This window comes from Scleropages formosus, chromosome 20 (genome assembly GCF_900964775.1).
Source record: "Scleropages formosus chromosome 20, fSclFor1.1, whole genome shotgun sequence".
Lineage (NCBI taxonomy): Eukaryota > Metazoa > Chordata > Actinopteri > Osteoglossiformes > Osteoglossidae > Scleropages > Scleropages formosus.
In genome coordinates this window covers 18,923,970-18,938,766 of record NC_041825.1, presented here as the reverse complement: position 1 = coordinate 18,938,766, position 14,797 = coordinate 18,923,970, and the positions used below count along the sequence as shown (strand labels likewise).

The 14,797-nt window shown below is 45.8% G+C and overlaps 3 protein-coding genes and 1 non-coding gene across 4 annotated transcripts in view; 2 read left to right on the top strand and 2 right to left on the bottom strand.

Annotated features, from left to right (window-relative positions):
• Positions 1-144: 144 nt before the first annotated feature.
• On the bottom strand, positions 145-5,221 carry LOC108939961 (uncharacterized). Its single transcript, XM_029247005.1, has 5 exons — positions 5,040-5,221; positions 2,803-3,435; positions 2,291-2,377; positions 1,553-1,744; positions 145-492 (listed from the first exon to the last, which is right to left on the bottom strand). Exons 1-5 carry the CDS (start codon positions 5,107-5,109, stop codon positions 305-307), a joined length of 1,170 nt encoding a protein of 389 aa, XP_029102838.1. The 5' UTR covers positions 5,110-5,221; the 3' UTR covers positions 145-304.
• Positions 5,222-7,959: 2,738 nt separating this feature from the next.
• trnar-ccg (transfer RNA arginine (anticodon CCG)) lies at positions 7,960-8,032 on the bottom strand. The gene has a single exon. It is a non-coding gene; the product is annotated as a tRNA-Arg (tRNA).
• A 376-nt stretch (positions 8,033-8,408) lies between these two features.
• On the top strand, positions 8,409-12,403 carry kpna2 (karyopherin alpha 2 (RAG cohort 1, importin alpha 1)). Its single transcript, XM_018761557.2, has 11 exons — positions 8,409-8,443; positions 8,788-8,889; positions 9,009-9,149; positions 9,346-9,434; positions 9,545-9,813; positions 9,904-9,998; positions 10,650-10,913; positions 11,334-11,567; positions 11,670-11,852; positions 11,961-12,110; positions 12,193-12,403. The coding sequence occupies exons 2-11, from the start codon at positions 8,821-8,823 to the stop codon at positions 12,280-12,282; spliced, it is 1,584 nt and encodes a 527-aa protein (XP_018617073.1). The 5' UTR covers positions 8,409-8,443; positions 8,788-8,820; the 3' UTR covers positions 12,283-12,403.
• Positions 12,404-13,344: 941 nt separating this feature from the next.
• LOC108940053 (E3 ubiquitin-protein ligase SMURF2) overlaps positions 13,345-14,797 on the top strand; it is a 42,370-nt gene continuing 40,917 nt past the window's right edge. The window contains exon 1 of the mRNA XM_018761873.2: positions 13,345-13,822. Within this exon, the coding sequence (XP_018617389.1) occupies positions 13,771-13,822 (52 nt within the window). The 5' untranslated portion in view covers positions 13,345-13,770. The remainder of the gene's footprint in view (positions 13,823-14,797) is intronic.

Sequence of the window (14,797 nt, the reverse complement as noted above, 5' to 3'; positions counted from 1 at the left end):
CTGAGGCTATGCGGTCAGGCCATCAAAGGGAGAGTTTTCCGCGAAAATGAAAACCAATACTCGGAATTGCTAATGTCAGATATTCGAGAGAAGAGGACACAAAAAAAAAAAAAAGGATAGTATAAAATGTTTTTTTTTTTTTTAAAAAAAAAAACTTGCCTTATATTAATAGTATGCAGAAAGGTCGGGACAAAGTAGGCATCGTCTTCCTTTCCTTCTGAGTATGCAGCGTGATAATACAGCAGTTCTGGCAGCAGCTGCAGTGTCTCTACCTGCGCAGCAGGGGGCAGGAGGTGTCGCTGACTCACCGACACCTCGAACGGGACGCCTCCTGAACCTTCTGATGCCTCCTCTTATTGAACCTCTTGACGTAACTGTTGCTCCGCAAAAGGCCGTCCCCAGGCTTCAGCCTCCCGCCGAGCAGACCGAGCAGGTCGTTGGGCAGGTGGCGCCTCCGGTGGTAGATCTGGCCCATTACAACGTACCGGCTACCTGTGGACACGTGCATCGCGCGGCTGTCAAATGAAGGTGTGTTGTTCCTCCAAAAAACAGCCTGCTGCATTGCATCATTGTGTTGGTTTTGAACTTTCCCTTCCATGGAAATGGCCATGCTTAATATGTGAACTAAAGAAAATCATTTCTTTAAAGTTGATAACGTCTCCAATGAAAAACATCTAACGATCTGGCTTTAATTCTTAATTTGTTCACGTGTGAGATATTGTGGTGCTATGAACTCGTATGCAGTATTACATATGATTTACAATCACAGGCATAATAAGGGGGGTGGGGGACACGTCCCTCCAGGTGTTGTGCCCTCGGTATCAGAGTGTAACTCCATGGAGTATAATTACTAATATCATAGTGCCCCCAGTATCTAAGAAGTTGCCTTCCTGCTTACAGTTATCAACTTTTATGCCTGTTTGCATAATTTCAGAATTCATACTGGCTTTGAATATGAAAGTAACTAGAATACATGTGAACAACTACAAAGCGCTGTCAAAATAATGATAAAACACACATTCAAGTCACAGCTGTGGGGGCCGTTCTGGGTCGTCTGCACGACACATTATTCAGATTCACATTATTTGTCACATACATAACCATACTTAGTACGACGTGCTGTGAAATGCTTTTCCGACTCTTTGGAGTACACATTAATAGAGATAATAAAAATAAGGAAATACAAATAAAATATAAATTAGAAACATATTCCAGAAAAAAAAAGAATTGTAATGAAAATGTAATAGAAATGAACAAGAAAATAGAATATACATGAGGGGAAAAATGCTGAACGATACAGATGTATTCGAGCATATGAGTAAAGTGAACGTAAACCCCAATATTAAAGATTAAATAAGAAAAAAAAGTGCAGTGTGTGTAATGTGCAAAAAAAAATGCTGTGCAATATTTGGCTGAGGCACTGATTATGAAGACATAATTTATATGCGGACAATGTTGAATTATAACTGCATGACAATATGCTTTGATGCCTTCCTAGAGATGTGTACAGCATTGTCTGAGAAACACAAAGAGGTGATGCTGTGGTCCTTACCGAGATTGAGGTCTGGGCAGGGCTTAGCACACTTGTATGTGTCCAGCACCAAGATGCGCACTTTGAAGAAGTAGCTGTCCGGGGTGACGTACAGCCGGCTCATCTTGTAGAATCCGTCGCTGTTGACCAGCAGCACGATGAGCCGCACTCCTCGACGTATCACCTCGATGTCGTGCACTATGCCATTAACCGCTGGCGGGGGGGGATACAATTGCAGTCATTATGACCAGATACCTTCACCGCAGAAACCAAGAGTGGCTGGAAGGGGAAGTTACACGGCGCAACACCTTCTCCATGTCAGTCAACGAAAGAGCCTCAACGTCTATAACTATAAATGAAACGTTAGCTTGAGGCTGCTACGAATACCGAACATCCGTGCGATGACTGCAGAGCACCAACGAGGAACAGCGCTGTGTTCTTTGCGCATTGTGTGCAGAGTGACCGCTGAATCAACAGGCACAATGCCACATGTGGACTGGAAGGGCGCGCCACTAAACGATGCCGACAGGCTCGGAGATTTGGCTCGGCACGATGGGGATGACTTCCTCCCAGGGGGACTCGCCCACGTCAGCCCTTTTACCACACCTCCTCCGCTGTTCCCATACCTTTCAGAGGAGAGGACAGAGCGGAGGAAGCTCCCCGCTGCCGTGACCGCTCTCCTACACTCATACTCCAGCCGTGACCCTGCTGCGACCCAGAGTTTGTTCACACCAGTTTACGCTTTGCGTGGTGCCTCACCGAACTCGCTGTAGCAGTAATGCTCCCTCTCCTCTCTCTCCTTCCTGCACTCGCTGAGACACACCGCTTCCTGGGTGAAGTCAGACTCTAAGAAAGATGGGGGGAGGGGTGGTGGGAAACAAACATGCTGTTAGGAAACCAGAGCAGCTGCCGTAGCGTCATTATGAAACCGGGACGCTCGCTGCGGCCCAGCGATAAAACCATGGCGTCGCATTCCAGTCTTGGTGGTCTGCACGGGGGGCTTCTTGATATACAGCACGTTCCAACCTCCAATTCATCACAGCACCATAACTGATATCACTTAGGCATATTTAAGATGACTCAAACTTGCGCTTATGAACATTTGGACAACGGGTCCATTCTTGGAACCGCAGCTATGCCGTAAATTACGGCTTGAGCTATAATTTGAGTAGCTGGGCCGCTGCAGCCCACACCCGCACTCAGAGCCTCGCCGCGAACCGTCCCCCATGTAACGAGCCACGGAGCGCGTGACGGGGGAGCTTCTCTACTACCTTTCTTGAGGACATCGAAGTGGTAGAGGAGACTGGAAGACCTGCGGTTGAACAGCACCGATGGCCTGCTGCTGTTCCTTGCGCCCGACTGGTACAGGCTAGACTTTCCCGGGCGGTTCTCCTCAGGGTCCATCCTCCGGTTCGGGGCGTCCCTGCGAGGGGGCGTGGGCTGCGGAGCACTCCGAGGTCGGGAGTTAAAGGGGGTATCCGGGTCGACGGCGGGGCTGTTGGGAAGCGGGTCTGAGGGGAACCTGTGCGTGCGATTGCTGGCGCTGACCGGCGGCATTTTGGGGAGCGGCTCCGGGGCTTGAGTGCGCCCCTCTCCCCGGTTCTTCTCGCTGTTGTGCTCGACGGGCAGCCGCTCGCTCTTGGCTGCCTTTTTGCTCTTGTTGTGATGGCCCAGCCGGGGCGGAGGCGCCAGGTCGCTGTGCTTGGGCCACACCCCGGCAGGCAGGGCCTGAAGGCCGTACTTCGAGTCTCCGCTTTTGATGCTCTGCTCCAGCAACTCGTTGACTGGCGCGGAAGGGTCCTTCACCCCAGTCCTGCTCTGGTTATTATGGGCTACTTCTGTCAACTCACTGGCGCCCCCTGCGTTTACTCTCTGCGAAGGGCTCCCGATTAGAGAGAAAAGTTCTAGAAGACACCAAAGAAGAGTCAAGTTAGCTGCCTTTCTTCGAGAAAGTGAGGAAGCACAGATTGCAGCTTTATGCAGAGCAGTGGAGATTATATCGAAGCAACGATGCCTCTCAATGGCTTCTCAAAAGCATGATTTTCATCTGTACCGATACACGAAAACATACCGCAAAATCCCTATTTAACGCCCCCGCGGGAGTTACATTTTGCAAAAGGGGGGCGTTTATTAGGGGCCATATGGTAGTGAAATCGATCATCATTTTTCTCCCTAAAAGTTCATACAATGCCACAAGTACATCGGGTATTACGCCCTAGCATTCTGTCTGGACTTTGATGGTTTTGACCCAGATGAACTTCATGTGAGTGAAAATGTGCTTGAGAATGTTGCCGGGGGTAGTACTGGCCTTGCTGGGTGCGAAATTTCGGACTCTGAATCTGACGCGAGTGGTCAGATTCAGAGTCCGAAATTTCTCTCCCTAAGTCCATGTAAACATAGTTATTGATTTAATGTGTTTGTGGATTGTTTCATGTTACAGACTACAGAAGAGAATGGGATTTAAAACTTGGTACCGGTAAGTTTTTCCTTTCCATTTTTTTCTGATTACTCAAAAAAAAATATACCGGGTTATCAAAAATGGGTGGGTGCGTTAATTAGGGATTTTACGGTAAGAAAATTAGTTACGTCGAAAAATTTGTTTGTCCGTCCGCTCCTTCGTTCATTCGTACATTCATTGTCATTAACCGCTTATCCAGCGTGCAGTTGGTCTAGAGCGTATCGCAGAAGCGTAGGGTGTGAAGCGGTGTAGTCTAGACCTCGGACGGCCCCCGCATCCTTCACAGGCCACTCACATATTCTCACACACAAGTCAAGAGACTTAAGTTTCATGCTCACAGGAATTCCCTCAGAAATTGTCCTATCCACAATTATATGATTGTTAATGAAAAACACTCCCGGGGCACTAGTCACCAAAGATATTGCATCCTGCACAAAACATTATACGTGTTTGGATGAAGAACTGCCTGTTTTGCTGAATCGCTGATCTCCGACCTTTTGGAAACTCGGGCCAGCGTGTGAGATTACAGTCCTGTAATGAGAAACACCAGTGTGGGCTGATCTGCAGCCTCCCGTGGGCTGTAATCATTTCAAATCATGGTTTGTCTGTCAAAATACACTCTTAACCCCTAGAAGACACGCAGACCAAACACTGGAACTGTTTATAATACCTTGTCATCCCCCCCCCCCCCATTTCTTTTCATCCTCAAGCTGACGTGGTGTATAATGCTAAAGCGCAAAAAACAATCAGTCAAAATTATTCAAAGTGGCAAAATTTGATTCTAAACAATGTTTTTACACACGATTAAACAAGGTTAAACTATGAAGGTCGACCAAAAATATAAACATTGCTGAAATATATAAAATATAAAATACATTGCGAGGACAAGCAGGGCCAGTAATTTAGATAATTGCCTTTTTTTTCCCTCCACTTGCAATTTTTTACAGTGACTCAGAACAATTGAGGACCCCCCCCCCCCCGCAACTTTAAGACATTTTCTCCCCACCATCAATTAAACAATTCAGGAGGGAACAGCGGTGTCACGCTTACCGTTAACGGTGTGTTCCTCTGCCTCTGAGAAGGAGAGCGCCACCGAGAGGAGCAGCAGGAATGCAGTCATCGCAGTGGTGTGTCTCTTGGCTGTCTCACCGCCGTCTCACTGGTGTCCCTGTTGTCTCACTGCTCTCTCTCTCCTGTCTCACTGGTGTCCCTGTTGTCTCTCTGCTGTCTCTCTCCTGTCTCACTGTTGTCCCTGTTGTCTCACTGCTGTCTCTCTCCTGTCTCACTGGTGTCCCTGTTGTCTCTCTGCTGTCTCTCTCCTGTCTCACTGGTGTCCCTGTTGTCTCTCTTCTGTCTCACTGGTGTCCCTGTTGTCTCTCTGTTGTCTCACTGGTTTCACCTCTGTGTCTTTGCCATCTCACTGGGTTCACTGTGGCTTCTTCTGTCTCACTGCTGTCTCTCCGTGAAGCGGACCGTGTGTCTCCAGCCTGCCTTTATACCCCCCGCCTTGTCCTGGTCACAGGAGGCGTGTCGTTCACACTCGGCGCCTCTCCCCTCTGCGGTAAACAGCGGGGGATCAAAGACAGGCCTTATGAATGAACCACACACAGCAGCAGTTCCACGAAACCTTTACACTCACGGCACAACATGTAACACTACGAGATCAGTGCACTTAACGGCCGCTAATATTTGAAGTATATGAAATGTCTGTTTTGGTAATGGTGAAACAAAGCCTTTTTTTATCTTCTGTATGTGTGAACGACATTAAGGGTATTTTGTTGCAGCACAGTGGCACAGCGAGTAGTGTTGCTGTCTCACAGCGCCTGGGTGGTGTGAGAGGACATGGGTTCGATCCCCATTCAGTCTGTGTGGGCTTTGCATGTTAACCCTGTGTCTGTGTGGGCTTCCTCCGGGTGCTCTGGTTTCCTCCCACAGTCCAAAGACATGCTGTTCAGGTTCCCCTATAGTGTGTGAGTGACAGAGAGAGAGAGTGTGTTCCACTGATGTATGGATGAGTGAGCCAGTGTAAGTAGTGTATCTAGCAGTGTAAGTCACCATGGTGAATAAGGTGTGTGGGCTGATAACACTACATATAGAGTTCATTGGAAGTTGCATTGGATAAAAGTATCTGCTAGATAAATAAATGTATTAGCTGCTGCTTTTCTCCAAAGTGATTGACAGTGTTATATTTGAACATTAAGATAGTAATGTACCTGTTTAAACAGCTGGATGATTTGTGACTGGGCAAACACCTTGATCATGGGTAGGAGCAAGGAGAAGGGTTCATACCCAGGTCCTTCAGGTGCCACTATGCTGCTCGTTGCCCTCGAAGGAAGGTTAGAATTCAGCGTGGAAGAGGGTCCCACCAACACTTGAGTGAGACCAGCGATCAGGGCATCCGGAGTGATCGCTATTACACCATGGAAGCTCACGTTCCTCATTCACTATTTCCAACAGCTGTCTTCGCAATCCTACCTAGGCTTTTAAAGTCCCGAGATTTGTTTTTACACTGGATATTTATACTTGTCTTCAAACTCTGATATTTTTCCAGTCGTATTTGGAAAGGTGACTTTATGCTTACATGAGCGAATAACCTCTATTGTGTTTATGATGAGAAAAGTTTTAAAGATTAATCGCTTGAGTATGTTTTTGTGGCTGTGATTTGCAATATTGGAGTGTTTTAATTTTTATGGTATGAAATAAAGTTTGGGAGGAAAAAAATGCTCATCCTAAACTGATCTTTATTATATTTAAGTGTTCTTTTAATACTCTGCAGTCAGTGGTCTTTGTACAGTTGCTCATTTCTCCCATCTTTGTTCCATAAGTATACAAATGGCAAAAGAAAACATTATTTAATTACTGCCCCCCTCTGGACAGAAGGGGAAATAGTAGAACCTGGACATTCACACCCCGCTCACATCCCTACTTTCATGAGGTGATATCACATCTATACCTAAATACATTTACGTGAGAAAGGAGGAATTCTTCATCTGACGTTAAAAAAAAACGGCACAAACAGGAACTTGAGACTGGTTTTTGGAAGCGTCTTGCATTCTAGTTACACAGGTCAGGACGGCGGCTGTAAATGAAGTAAACCGAGCAGACATTGAGTGGAGCTACCGCTGAAGAGGCATTTGAACCCGCGAAACCTCCAGGCCACTATTTCCCCTTGCATTAAGAATTCGCGGGTATTTTGGCTGTCGAATGTTCTCCGTGCCGCCTGTGCACGTGCAGAAGCCCGGGCTTTTCGGAGAGTCACCAACAGGCTTGTTAGCATCCGGGTCCTTCGGTGCGGAAAACAGCGAGAGGTCAATTTCAGAGCGCGCACAAATGAAGAACCTCTATTTCTCGCATGTTCCTCAGCGATAACTCAACTGTGTGCACAACAAGCTGTAGAAGCGTAGCAAGAACTCTTGCGACTATTAAAGTATAACATTTTATTTATACAACTGAAATTCAGCCACGCGCCACACAGAAAATGGCAGCAATTGGGAGTCACAAAGTGGACCGTTCGAGGTCACATTTTGGGTAAAACAGCAGCCAGAGTCTTCTTTTAGAAAAAATATGACCCAGTGCTGTTTGTAAAACTAAAAAGAAGTAAATGAACATATTGAGAAGGAAATATATTGTAATTCTAAAAGTGGTCATGCTGTAACCCTAACCACTTGTGTTCTGCACTTCCACCGTACACACATTTTGTATTAATCGGGTTCATTTTTCGACTTGTTTGACCAACAGCCGTACAAATGTTGCCATGTGGCCATTTTTGATCTTCCAAGCCGTTTAAAACACACCTGCCTACTTAAGTGGTCACTAGTTCTAATGATATTAAATATTGTGCATAATGGAAAAACTTGTCTTATACATCCACGCCATTCGTTACTATTTTGGGATCTGAAAATAGTAATCTGTGAAATAGTGCTCTGACTTATTGCGCATGAGCACAAAAAAAATAACAAAAATTACAGCTCGACCCAGATGGGACTCGAACCCACAATCCCCAGCTCCGGAGGCTGATGCCTTATCCATTAGGCCACTGGGTCATCACGTTCTCGTCATTCACAATCTTAGTCTTTCTTCATTACCTAACCTACGTCGTTTACGACACCGGAAGTATATAGTATCTCATTTTTGTGACAGGATTACAGAAAATATTTAGTACGAGTTTGGAATGTTACAAAGTTCTTTAAAATGTCATATTTTTCCACAGTCTTAAATATTGCGGCTGAGAACCGAAACGCCTAAAGCGATAATATTACTCAGACGACCTCATCTCGCGATAAGAGAAACACTTCCTCTTGAAGACCCATAGAGAAGGCGATGTGATTTTTCAAAACCAGCCAATGACAAAAGGTTGTTTTTCTCGAACGGCCCAATCACAGCTCTTCTGTGAGCAGAATTTAAAGAGCGGCACCTCAGCATTATACGTCATTGCCTTTCGGGCTGAGGAAGTGGTGAGCGTGGTCTATTAATTTCTGAAAATTTTTGGCATAGCTATCATAAAGGGTTATTTTCTTAAGAACTTTCCCGTTGCCCTGTGATTCAGTTGTGTTCTGATAACGTTTTACACGGTAATATGAGCTGGTAGAAAGTATTTGGGATGCATTCCTCGACGTGCGTGGTTGCCGAGCGAGCTGCCGGGAAGCTTAGCTACCCGGCGGCCGCCGGCTAGCTGTGTATGTTAGTAGTAGTACTAGTAGTGTGCTCGATGATCGATGTGGTACAAAAACCTAACGCCACATTATGTATACTATATTATATATATGCTTATTGTCTTTATTCTGTTTCTCCCACGTAGGTCATTTTATTTTATCCAGCTACAGCTGAAAAGATGTCCGCCTCTGCGAATGAGAACGCCGTCCGTCTGAATAAGTTCAAAAACAAGGGGAAGGATGCGAACGTGAGTGCGGTGTTGTGACGAACACACGGCCGCGGAGATGAGTGGCTGCTAGGTGCCGGTCCACTTGCCGGCTGTGCCTCATGAGTCATGTAACAACATGTTCCCTGATCCGTGTGCAGGAGCTGAGACGCAGGCGGATCGAGGTGAACGTGGAGCTCCGGAAGGCAAAGAAGGACGAACAGATCTTCAAGAGGAGGAACGTGAGCAGCTTTCCGGATGAGGCCACCTCACCGCTCCAGGAAAAGAACCAGAACGCCCAGGTAAGGAGTCCATCCTGTTCATTCAGTGCTGTACACGGGCTGATCAGACATTATTTGCTGTAGTGTCTGTGTGTGTGGTTTTTACTTCACTAGTTGTATGGTTAGCCTTGCTGGCTGAAGCAGTTCAGCTCCAAGTTCTGGAGAGATGTTTTGTTGTCACCGTGTTTTACACTTGGCTTTGTGTATTGTTCGGCAGCCTGCTCAGCACTGGACGGTGGAAGAAATAGTCTGTGGTGTGAACAGCAATAACCCTGATGTCCAGCTGCAAGCCACACAGGCTGCGAGGTAAGTGTTTGTGCCTATCTTGCAAGAACTTGTTGTTTAACTGGCTTTGTTTCAGAGTGAAGCTGAAAAATTTTGAGCTTGCGAGCTAACCAGTTTTCTTCCTACTGTAGAAAGCTACTCTCACGAGAGAGACATCCTCCCATTGACCGCATCATCAGTGCTGGGCTGATCAGCAAGTTTGTGAGCTTTCTGAGTGTGGGGGAGTGTCCCCCCATTCAGTTTGAATCTGCCTGGGCTTTGACCAACATTGCCTCTGGGACCTCAGAGCAGACCAGGGCAGTAGTAGATGGGGGAGCCATCCCAGCCTTCATCAAGCTGATCACATCCCCACATCCCCATGTGAGCGAACAGGCTGTCTGGGCCCTTGGAAATATTGCAGGTAAAGCCTGGTTGTCTAGCTTTTTAGTCTTTTCTCAATTGAGAATCTACAAACTTTTTGACCTTTTAAATGCACCTTTTTTTATATTAGGTGATGGGTCTGCCTACAGAGACAAGGTTATCAAGCATGGAGCCATCGAGCCCCTCCTTATTTTGCTGGCGGTCCCAGATCTTACTGTGTTTCCTGTAAGTATAGTCTATAGGACATTCTCCTCTGCCCCAATGGGCCTAATTCATTCATTTGTTGAAATCGCCATACTACTTGGAGTGGTTATACAAGGGTCCAGTGAGTTTTTGCAGTTGACCCCATCCAAAAGAGCAGTAATGTATCAAAGCCAGTAAAATTACCCAGCATGTCTTGAGATGGTGTACAGCATCAATTTACTTCACAATTGAGCAATGTGGAAAAGGTGTTGGATTGTATTAAAATGTTGAACCAAACTAGTACAGAATGTGGTTTAGGACACATGCGTAAATCTTTGAGCACTTATGTGTTTACGAATGCTACAACTTAAGTTGGGGAGGTGGTAATCTTAACAATAACTGAAAATGAATAAATCTGAAGTTGGTAGTTGCATTTAAAGGGGTCTGTCCTGGAAGGGACATGTCAATGTTGATATATGCATTGTCATATATGGCAGTACATCGATCCATGCCAATCTTTATTTCAAGTGGGGGGTGGGCTGTAGGTTCTTGGTAGGGAGGTTCTCTGCTGAGGCTTTATTGCATTCTGGCCACTAGGGGTCACTGCCATAAACATGGCATTTCTAATGTAAAATCTGATCTTTTGTCAAGGACTAAGTTTGATATGATTCTTTGACCTCTGTTTTTATGCAGTCTGGTTACCTGCGAAACATTGCCTGGACCTTATCCAACCTTTGCCGCAACAAAAACCCGGCTCCCCCTCTGACAGCAGTGCAACAGATGCTTCCTGCGCTGGTGCGCTTGTTGCATCACGAAGATATGGAGGTGCAGGCAGACACGTGTTGGGCTGTGTCCTACCTGACAGATGGCCCTAATGAGCGTATTGAGGTGGTGGTGCAGGCTGGCTTGACTCCCCGCCTGGTGCAGCTACTGGCCTCTGGGGAACTTTCAATAGTGGTATGTCCTGCACTTGGCTCATTTTGTCTGTGTCAACATAACTGGTCATGCTCTTTTCTGTTTTTGAAAGATTTCATTCCATTGACAAAGCAATAGGTTTATCTGAATTAATGTAGTCAGTTTGAATTCACAGTAAATTTGAAAGATTTTTGGCTGTCTAAGATGGTGTGCATGATTTGGTAGAGGTTACAATTTTCATACATAATGGTAAATCTGGTTATTGGATGACCAGACTTAGTTTGTGCTGTAAATCTGGATTAGTTGCAAATTTGTGGCTTTTTTTCCCCCCCCCCAATCTGAAAATGTAGCTAGCTCTTTGGAGGTCCTTTAGTACCTTAATGTAGTACTGTGATTTGAGGACAGCTTTCAGAAAGGACTTCAAAGTGCTATTGCATTCACACTGTCCTCTTTCTCTTCCAGACTCCATCCCTGCGGGCCATTGGAAACATAGTCACTGGCACTGATGACCAGACCCAGTGTGTACTGGATGCTGGTGCACTGGTGATGTTCCCTGGTCTACTCCGTCATCATAAAAACAACATCCAAAAGGAGGCTGCCTGGACCTTGTCAAACATCACTGCAGGGAAAGACACACAGATTCAAGAGGTCGTCAATGCTGGGCTTGTGCCCTTGCTGGTAGAAGTCCTTCGGCAGGTATGCTCTCCGTGGGTTAAGAAATTTATCTGGGCCAGTTGGACTTCTCTGCGGATTAGCTTTGGGCTAGTTTCTTGACTTGCTTTTTTTTGGTAACACCAGGGTGACTACAAGACACAAAAAGAAGCAGTGTGGGCAATAACAAATTTCACCAGTGGGGGCACTGTTGAGCAAGTGGTGTACCTTGTTCAGTCCAATGTGCTGGAACCACTGCTGAACCTGCTGTCTACCAAGGACAGCAAAACAATCCTGGTCATTCTGGATGCCATCTGTAACATTTTCCTGGTAAGTGAAGTCTTCGTTCCATATGATTAAGATGAGCTGAAATGAATTCTGTTTTCCCCTTTTTTTTTTTTTGCATTTTTGGTTACTTTATCAAATGTATATTCCCAGGCTGGAGAAAAGATTGGTGAGGTGGACAAGCTCTCCCTAATGATCGAAGAATGCGGGGGCCTGGACAAGATTGAAGCATTGCAGTCCCATGAAAATGAGATGGTATACAAGGCATCTCTCAACCTGATTGAGAAGTACTTCTCTGGCGAGGTGAGAGATGGGTGCTGAGAGAGAACTCTAACAGTAACCTGAAGTGGTCTTAAACTGATTCTAAATGCTTTTCTTTTTGCAGGAAGAGGACGATGATTGTGTGGCCCCGGAATCTACAGCTGATGGTTATGCATTCCAGATTTCAGAGAACCAAAGCACTTTCAACTTTTAAATTCCTTTTCTATGTCCTTGTTTGGTCTTTATGTGGTGCATTTTCTCCTTCAAAAGTGTACATAACTGAAAAGTCTGCCTTTAACTACTGTAAGCTTTGTAAATAAAATGCTGAAAGTGGGTGTGAAGCCTTCATTCCATGGAAGGATAGTATATCTGTGCACTCGCAGCAGAGCAGCCTAGTGCACAAGAATATAAGTGAGAGATAGTGGGAGAAACTGTCTGATTTGTGCTGCTATGGTGCTTTCTCTGAAGGTGCTATACCGTGAAAGGAATGAAACTTCTGTAAGTCATCTTCCTGTGGGGGGTCTTTGACAGTGGGGTCTCCCTGAGCATTACTAAAAATTACAGCAACCACTGGTTGACAGAAGCACAGAGTAAGAGCAACTTAGATTCCCAATAGGTGAAACACTACAACTAGAGGAAAAAGCAAATGTATCCTAAATGCAAAATTACCACCACTGTCTACAAACAGTATCACTTCAGGGCAATATAAGTTTCATATTGCAGTTCCACATGAATTCTAGGAGTGGTAAACTACATAGCACTACCAAAAGGCACAAGTGGTGAGTTAGTCCAATCAAGCAGTTGGAAAAACAATAATTGCTATCCTGTCAAATATGTAAATATTTCCAGAGATTAATTGCAAATATTCAAGACAATGCTAAGTTTCTGGGCCTTGAGCATTAAAAGTGTATTTTACATAAGGGACGGCATGTTTTGTGCTCTACAGAAGGACTATCTGAAATAACAGACAGAATAGACGATGTATAAATATACTAATTAACGTAGAAAATTGACTTTTTGGTTGGAGGGACAGCTCCAGGTACCAGCCTACTTTGTGGAATGACTTCTACTTTCTGGCTATGTAAAAGCTTTTGAATGCAATGCCATTAATTCAATATTACGCTGCTTAAACTTCCTTTATTTTTCGTAAGAAAATTTAAGAAGCTAGGAGCGTGTGAGGCTATTCTTTTTTTTTTTTTTATTCTGTTCACGCAAGCAGTCGAGCGGTGTCAGCAGCGAGCCGCCCGGAGTGCGCAGCGGCTCCAGCCGCAGAAGCTACGGGGGGAAGGAGCCCCGTCACCGGGGGCGCAGAGCGGGCAGTAGCCGCCGCCGCAAAAAGCTTGCTTGCTCGCTCCAGCATGTAGAAGAGCTGTTCTCATCGTATCTTTCACACTTGGATTTAAAGCCCTTTCAAACGCCCTAGGCGTCGCATCTTGGTGCTGCTGGACCCATATTTGCTGGGACGACGTGTATTTTGGAGCATTTCTGGTGTGTTTACGGTGGCGCTTCAGCATTTATGGTCGTGTGGCTGCGCACATCCGGGCCACAATGCCGTGACTCCATTACTGCTCGTTCAGCGTGAGCGCAGAGACGCGGCCGACACGCAGGCGGTCACACACAGTTACACACCGTTCTAGGCACTTGCACACAGCGAAGAGGATCAGTGCAGCGGACTGAGGGCCAAGCTGGACGGCGGAGGGACATGTCTAACCAGGGGGTGCGGAGAAACGGCCCGGTCAAAGTGCGTCTCACAGGTAGGACGGATCGAACCCCTCCGCTGTGCTCGGCGCCGCCACCGCCGCTGGTCGTGAACGCGCAACTCTGGCGAAGTTTGTTGTAACCCAAGCAAATGCATGTAAAGCCCGTTCTGTGCTTCCAATAAACATTTTGCATTCGAACTGTAATCCCATTGAGTTCTTAATTTGCTTGAGCTCCGAAGCGTTCAGTTTATGGAATCAGGAATGTATCTCATGTGATGTAGCTGGTTTTTCCTCTCCCAGTCCGCTGTTTATATGTTTTAGCGTTTTTTTTATACCTCACCTGCGCTCTTTTATTATTTTAACATATGATTGTTCGCTATTACCTTAAAATATCTGGGAACGGGCTGTGTTTTATAGTTATGTCTTGTTGAATCGTCGCGGAGAGCTGTGTGTGTTCGCTTCTTCTTCTTGTACACGCAACGTAATAGTTAATGGGACTTGAACAATATTTTGCAAGTAAACTGCTGGCATTTCTCTCGCGGTGCTGCACTTCGATGCGAAGTGTGCGAGTTATAAAATATTAATGTGCAAACGAGGATCTTCGTGTTGTTCGCCGTAACTGACGCGCTCGCGCGCGACCGACCGACCGCCCGCCAACTAACGAACGAAGTTGTCCAGCCTTCTGGTTAAATACTGTTCGTAACGCGTTTTATTGTCCATCCTTGAACGCTGTGCTCTGTCCTCTTTCAAACATGCTCATAACTTAGTTATTAATGTGAACCGCTGCACTGGTTTGTGCTGTTAAAACCGCTTTGTTTTTTTTAAACTTGGGGTAAATGCAGTGGGTCTGATGCGTTTTTTCCACCTCAGGGCTCAATGACAAAATGCACGGAGACACAAAACGACTGTTTCAGATATTAAGTCACAACTGGCGTTGGCACACTGCTGTTTTTTTTTTATTTTATTTTAAAATAAAAAGGTGTTCAACGAAACGTCTCTTGAACGGTTTACGGTCGGTTACTTGAAGTG